This window comes from Aptenodytes forsteri, unplaced genomic scaffold (genome assembly GCF_000699145.1).
Source record: "Aptenodytes forsteri isolate BGI_AS27 unplaced genomic scaffold, ASM69914v1 Scaffold155, whole genome shotgun sequence".
Classification (NCBI taxonomy): Eukaryota; Metazoa; Chordata; class Aves; order Sphenisciformes; family Spheniscidae; genus Aptenodytes; species Aptenodytes forsteri.
The window spans coordinates 4,121,820-4,129,825 of record NW_008794446.1 but is presented as its reverse complement, the minus strand read 5'-3'; the positions used below and the strand labels follow the sequence as shown (position 1 = coordinate 4,129,825).

The following is an 8,006-nucleotide window of genomic DNA, read 5'->3' as shown; positions in this document are numbered from 1 at the left end:
CAAGCAAAGCAAAACAAGGAATTCATTCACTCCTTCCCATGGGCAGGCAGGTGTTCAGCCATCTCCAGGAAAGCAGGGCTCCATCACGTGGAACGGTTACTTGGGAAGACAAACGCCGTCACTCCGAACGTCCCCCCCTTCCTTCTTCTTCCTCCAGCTTTGTATGCTGAGCATGACGTCATATGGTATGGAATATCCCTTTGGTCAGTTGGGGTCAGCTGTCCCGGCTGTGTCCCCTCCCAACTTCTTGTGCATCCCCAGCCTGCTCGCTGGTGGGGTGGTGTGAGAAGCAGAAAAGGCCTTGACTGTGTGTAAGCACTGCTCAGCAGTAACTAAAACGTTCCTGTGTTATCAGCACTGTTTCCAGCACAAATCCAAAACATGGCCCCATACTAGCTACTGTGAAGAAAATTAACTCTGTCCCAGCCGAAACCAGGACAGGAAGCTGTGTCCTACCCCTAGTCGACAGAGCCGTGAGAACTATTTAGTTTGAAAGGTAGTTGCTTTCTAGACTCTATTGGCTATACTGATTAGATCTCCATTGACTTCAGTGGAAGGTTAGAAGCTAGTCTCACGTGTTGGCAACTACACTGTAGTTGGATGAAATTAGGGTGAGCTGAATCCTACACTGGGACTGACTTTATCCAGCTTCATGCTTTCAGAGCTCTACTCTGTCGAGGGTTATACTGTCGTGCTGCATAGGTACAGTTTTACCATCAGACAAGCTAACCATACCTAAGCTCAGTGAGGAATTAGGTTGTAAAAAACTCTGCTGATCAGCTTATAATACGTACACTGTATTTGTGACTGTTGAATGACCAGCTGTTGGGAGGTAAAGTTTCCAAGTCTCAACCATGTTTGGTCTCTCTCTCGATAGAGACCTGGAAAATTGCTCAACAGGTTTGAGACTGTAAGTTTGATAATATTGTCTACTTGTTATTGCTGTAATTCTTTTTGGGTTTCATTTTTTTTGTTTAATTAAATATTTCCTGTACTTCTGTGTCATGATACTAGTACCTAACAACACTTTGAAAATGTATTGCGTATTACAGACTTCCCTCTGGCTAGGCTTGCTCTTTTGTGGAAACTGTGTGACATTTCTTTCTGTAGGAGGTATGGCTTGTTTTTTGTCTTGCCCAGATCTGCCTGTCTGCAGTTAGGTGTATTTTTGGAGTATTTGTATGTGTCATGCCAGTTGAATAGATAGAAAAAAAATATATAAGGTGTTCATCAAAATCTGAACAGAAGGCATGGAGTACACAAGGACACAGAATTAGGAATGAGAAATGAATCAGTTAACCCTAAATTAGCACACATATGGCTGTTTTACTTCCCTATCTTTTCTTTCATTCTTACCGATTTTAAGGATATAGTACATTCTCTTCTCATTTGTGTCAATTCCAGACAATATTCTGGTTTTCTCAGGAAGGCAACCAGGTAGGTCCCTGAGAGGTAATCAGGTAGTGCAGGTTACTGGTTGTTTGGTGTAGCAGTATGACAACAAAAATCACAGTTACTAAGGCCTTCATACAGTAGTTGGGAAGGCATTTGATAACCTGTGAGGCCATGCACATTTTTAAAATACATATTATTATCCACTATATCTGAATTTTCTCCTTTTTTTTCTTTAGTTATATTTCTAGATAAACTTGACTTTTTTAAAGGTTAATCTCAACTTTCTTCCTTGTTCCTTATCCTTTTCCTTCCTCCCTGTTTCTTAGGCTGCAGAAAGTCCTATGTAATTGATACAACTGTAAGAAAGTATTTTGTAGTACTCTCTTTCCTGTCTGTAAAAGCAGCTTTCCTCGTGTTGAGTTGGCAGCTTATCAGGGAGGAAGATCAGTGACATAGTAATGGATGTGCAAATCCAGCATAGGTGTGGAATTTTCTCCATGCAAATCAGCACTAGGACTTTTTTTGCTATTATTTCACAGGTAGCCTCTGCTTCTGACTAATACAGCTGTAATAACTGTGGTGATTTGCAAGCAAATGACTGTGGAAATATAATAATTGCTGAGGTCGTGTTGCTAAATTTAATTTCATATTAACTTAATTTCATATTAGTTTTTTTATAAAATTCACATTAATTATTTTCAATTGATAAAACTCCTGTTTAATCACCGGGATATTACATAGCTTTTCTTCACCAGATGCTCTTTCTTTTAATGTTAAGTGCAGTCTGCCAATGTGATATGTAGGTGTGGCTGATTCAGGCTTATAGTCTTATAATACTATAAGTAGCTGTGGTTAATATCCTTAATGCTTTTTTCCTTCCACCTCTGTTTTCAGTAACTCATAACTTCACCAATCCTAATATTTAGAAAAAGTTAACTGTTCCAGGATTTTGTTTTTGTGTTGATTTTTATTAGCCTGCATGCAGCCACTACTGTCACATGTAGCCAGAAAGTTTATAATTTGTTAAAATGTAGAATAGTGTGTAAAAAGAAGTTTGTAAAAGTAAGAAACTTACACTGTAAAAATACAATTATGTGAATGTTGCATTTTAAGTAGCATTTGATATTTCAAAATGAAAGAACAGGACCCATTGTCTATGAGCAGTAATTTTACTGTAAGAAACAGAAAAATGTCATAATGCGAGAAAATGGCATATGATATTCCCTTATCAGAGGCAACTGAAACTCTAAGCTAACCTGACATCAGACTTTTCAGTTCTGAAGAAGACTTTAATGGAAATCTTGCCACTATCCAAAATTTGACTGAATGTGTTACAGTGCCTTCAAATAATTTGCTGTCATATTAGAAAGTAAGCTTATTCATGCAGACATTTTAGTAGTGTGATGCTTTCTTGTCCTCTAGGCATATCATTTTTTATGCGGAGATACTGAAACACTTTTTAATATTAGTAGTTTGATTTACTTTTACTCGCAGACAGTTACTCTGCTTCAAGGTTTTATTGCCTTCCCCTGTCTTAATAAAGCACAAAGTGGATGAGTTTTCTGTACTGACAGTTCAATATACCTTGTTTAAAGCCAAAGTAGCTCGATATTGAAGCTTCCCATTTGGCTAATGCTGTTTTCTTAAAAAATGAAAGTTTCCCCCTTGCTTCTCCTAGTATTCGGCTTGTAAAATAGGAGGTGTAAATGTTTTGAATTATTTAAAAGGTTCAAATATTTATTTCAAATTTGGTTTTGTACCTTCTCTTTCATTACTGCTTTCCTGTTTCAAACTGGTATTTCTTCTTGGATTCAGTATACTAAATTCATAGTGTTTTGCTTCCTTCTGAAGTATTAGAAACACTTTTTCAAAATGTATACTTATCAGCTTGCTTGATAATTATTCTTAGTAGGTTTTGCATTTTAGATATAGATCTACATAGTGGAGGCAAGTTTTCTGTTTAAAATTATGAGTTTTACTTCCTTTTTTGTGTTGTGTTTGTGGTTTTTTTAAATTAAATTACCAGTTATAAATAGGTGGCAGGACAAAAGTGACTTGTGTTTTATTAAGATCATATTAAAAGTAAATTTGTGAAATACTTCTCATGTCAGGAAGAGCAGAAAAAGTCAAACCAACTTCCACAAGAAAGAATCCCTAAACTGTACTGTTTTACATTTTACACTTGAACTACGGTTATAGCTATTCTCTTGGTTTGCCACATGCATGCCTTTAACATTTTGTTAAATGATACAGAATAAGATGTGAAGGTGGGAGAAGATCATAGGGTTGCCCAACAGTTGCAGTATCTAAAGACACAGTGAAGCAGGCGATTGTGTAAAAATTATTTAATATATTACTTCCTTCCATAATTATTTCCTTTTGTGGATTTTGGGAATGAATAAGAGTATAAGTGGGGAGAGATTTAACTCTTTATCTTGCTACGGTAGATGTTGCATTTCAATGATAATACTTCAAGCTGCCAGAGACAACTTAGCGTTATGTTACCAGTCTTCGTTCTTCTTTGATGTTTCGTCTTTTCAAAATATATACTAGACTGACATTTGAAGAAAAGCCAAGCTGTCAGTGTCTTTCAGAAGGGACAAAACACACATATTTTTAATATCAAAGCAACGGAGAAAAATTTAAACACACTTTTTTGTTTTCATCTTTGGATGTCTACTAACTGTTGGGTAGTTTAATTTCCTTATTAGCCTTTTTAAAGAAAGATAAAACATTTATGCACTTTAAAAAAAGTTCTCCATATTGCTGAATTAATTTGATGTATATTTTTTGTAAATTTAAGAAAGACCTTATTAGAGCCCACCAGGATATTTATGCCTTGAAAAACCTTCATTGGAATTACTTACCAACTGCATGGCATTCTCTGAAAATACTGATGGACTAATAGTGGTGCAGTAATAAGAGAGCATAAAATGAAGGCAATAACAGAAAATTAAACTAAACATCGTGGAGTTTTTTCCCTAAGAAAAAATAACGTAGGATGCTCAGTGTTAACAGCTCTCAGAAATGTATTGTAATTTTGGACTCTGTTGTGGAGCATCCCTGTGAAATACTCGCAACTTCATTGTTGTATGAGAGAAATGCGCATTTAAGTTTCAGGCTACTGAGTAGTGTAGCTCATTGTTGAGCCGTTGGCCAAGCATTTCTTTTTCTCTACTAGTGTTTCCTGTGTGCTTCCCAACTCTTACTCTGAATGGACATTTATGAGCAGTATCTTGCCTCCTGCTAGAGAATGCATGATTGTTGATGTCCAAGTTAACTCATGTTAAATAAAAGTTTTCAAAAACATTTTTAATGTCCAACATTTTTAATGTCCAACATTTTTGAACATGAGCTAGAAAAGTGGGAATTATGAAAATTATTATAAGGAGAAAGTAACTGTAGTTTTTGTGGATAGAAGAAGTTGCACAGAGTTATTTCAAGGGCTGGGTTAGAGTGGAACTCAGTTCTCATTAGCTTTGCAACAGTAAGATAAAAAGTAGGTCCACATAACATGTGATGTGATTTATGCATGCGTGGAGATCAGATTATGCTGTGTGTATCGTGTTTTATTAATTTAAGGAGTAGAAAAATCATGCTTTTTACACATAAAAAAGCCAGATGGAAGAATGTTGCGTTTGGTTGCTTGTAGAACTGATAACACAATGTTTTATTTCCAAAGACAGGGTTAGAAATCATTATTTTTGTTATTCAAAGTTCCCAATCAGTTTTTTACACCAGTACTGATTGTACTTTACTCTGTGAATATGTTTACTTATTCCCTCTTAATTAGTTCTGTTTTATGCCCCTATAATTGCTCTGTGCTGCAAGGATGAATTGGATAAATTTTTTTCATTTATTTTTGTCTGGATAAAGCTGGCTAACTCTCATTATCAGTGTATATTAAAAAAAAACCCATGAGCAAATCATGTGCTATCTGCAATAAATACATACATAAAGAATCTAAAAGCAGGAAATGATTTAGTGACTCATCTGGTGTGGGATAAGGGAGGCATATAACCTGCATGCAACAACTCCTTTTGTATCTTTTGTGTGCTGAAGCACAGGGTTCTCACACATCTCCAGAGAAACTGGTGGGTATGTGAATAAGAGGCATGAAACTCGGGTATCTTTGAACAGGTTCCCAGTTAATTTGAGATATCTTCTTTTGTAATCCTTCCTTAAAATTTCTGTTACCGAAATCCTTTGCAGAGCTCCCCATTGCCTGTGTTTTGTTTTCTGTTTCCATAATTACAGTCTTCCAGAAAAGACAAAATGCCTCAGTTTTTAGGCCTGATATTGTCCGATATTGAATCCCAGTAAGGTGCAGGAGGGAAGAAGTTGTGCAAAGAAACAGATTCTTGTGATGCAGTTAGAGTTGAATCTGCATTTGAATTAGGGAAAAAAAAAAAGCTGTTGGCTAGAAGCACACCATTGCCAAAAAAACACATGCAGTATTTAACGTAGTTGCAGCTAGTACCAAAAAATCCAACTTACTTCTGTTTTTACAATGGAAAATAGATGTTTCGTGGTGCCATTAAAATGTATGGATATAAAACTTCCTATATCTTTAAAGTCTATATGATAGATTTTTTACAACAATATCCTTACTGTTTTTACATATGATGGTGGAGGGTTGTTGAGATTTATTTGCTTCTTTCTGAAAAGTACCCAGTTCTCCTCTCTCCACTCCTAAACAGGGAAGAAAACTCTTTTTCTTCCTGCTAATCAAACAAATATAACTTACCTTCAGGTTTGCCCTTGTTGCAAACTTGAATTACTGTGTACAGCAGTGGCTTCACTTCAAAGAGTGGCACCGGAGACTATAAAAAAAATTTCATTAAAAGGTTGCATTCATCTGGATTGGAAATAATGCTGAGACATAGAGTGTTATTAAGCTTTGGTATGTGTTTATCAGCATAAGATGAAATGGTTGAAGAAAAAGTAAATTAAGCTGCATTTATTTTCCCTGTGCAAAATTTAAAACTGTCTATGACACACATTGTTTGAAAAGTAGGAACTTAACAAAGGAATTTCCAGTTCAACCTTAACTATGTATGAAAGAGGAGAATGGAAAATACAATAGAGCAAGGTTCAAGTGAATATAGTTCAGGCTCTGTTTCTTGTTCAATTTTTTAGTTACTTCTGTTTTCCTGATGTATTTCCTCAAGCACAATTGTTTAAAATATTATGGATTACAGATTTTTTTTTTTTCTGGTTTAAATTTAATATTTTCTTCAGATGGTAGTTTCTCTTTGGTTAAATAGCTTCAGTTTCTGCCACAGGTAATGGCCACCACTAATATTTCATTAATCCTTCCTCTGTTGGATCATTCAGATGGTATTTAACATAGTGGCTTAGTTATTCCAAGTTGTTACCATGTATTTTAGGTGAGATTCAACTTTGTGTTCAGACCCTTTTAAGTTTACATGTCCACAGTGTAGCTTGTACTAGGTGTTTAAACTCCCATTGTTTTCAGTGGAATTCAACTCAAGGTAGTCAACAGAACTAATAATTTTTATCCTGAATTGGGGACTGACATTGGGTCAGTTGAGTAGATCTAGTCAATAAAGATAGTTGCTTATATTGGGATTTGAACTCCTGGCTCATATGAAGACACCTACGGAACGTATACCTTAATTTAGTTGTGTGAGTCTAGACCTGATTACTACCTTTCATCTTTCTGTGCCTTTGTTTAAGGAAAAAAAAAAAAAGGATTTCTTTTTTTCAAAATGAAACATCACTTATATATATTAGTGTTGTAATGTGATTCTGAAAGGTTATAAATGATATCCTTTGCAAAGATGAACTTTTATATAATGAATAGAATACTAAATCTGTTGTAGGAGCTGTGATTTCCTTAAGAAGCTGCAGTCATTCAAGGAATTAGTTTATATTTAAAAGTGGTATATTTTGCTTCTTCCAGACGGTCCTCGGCCCTCACAGAAAGAAATCATATCACTAAGGGCATTTATGCTGCTTTTTTTGAAACAACTTATATTGAAGGTAAAACAGTCTCTTCCAGATGGAAAACATTGAGATCTGTTATATACATGTAATAGGATCTTTCACAGTAGTAAATATGTAATAGCTGTCAGGTATTGTATCTGTTTCTGGTTAATTTTAATGTTCATGCACGTACTTCTAATCAACATAAAGGTAGTAAATCTGTACAATATTTCTTACTAACCTCACCAAACTATGCTATCTATATTTTATTAAATATACTTGCAGAAATAGTATATGACACTACAGAACCTTTCAGGTATTTGGGCTTTTTTTATATGATAGTAGATAGTTGCTTGCTTGGTCAAATGAAAAATGTAACGGCAGTTGTTAAGTTAGTTATTGCTTTATCCTTTTTTTTGGTTCTACCGCTGGTTGAAATGCTCTAGGGTTCTTTCTCTCTGTTACAGCTGAACACTAGTCTTTAGGTATAATCTGTCATTTGAGACTAGACTGAAAACCAGTATTTTCTGGCCTGGCTTATTCCTCCTGTTTTTTCTGTTCTGTGTCAGGGATTGGAGGAGTGGCAGTAATAGTTTATAGTATCTGAAGGCCCACACTCTAAGAATCCTTTCTAGCAGGAATAGAGGGCTGACTTCATGCTG

General features: G+C 35.4%; 1 protein-coding gene across 1 annotated transcript in view; it reads left to right on the top strand.

The window, feature by feature from the left end:
• Positions 1 to 8,006, top strand: part of NBEA (neurobeachin) — a 437,354-nt gene that overhangs the window by 69,150 nt on the left and 360,198 nt on the right. The window contains exon 14 of the mRNA XM_009290267.2: positions 7,322 to 7,401. Within this exon, the coding sequence (XP_009288542.1) occupies positions 7,322 to 7,401 (80 nt within the window). The remainder of the gene's footprint in view (positions 1 to 7,321; positions 7,402 to 8,006) is intronic.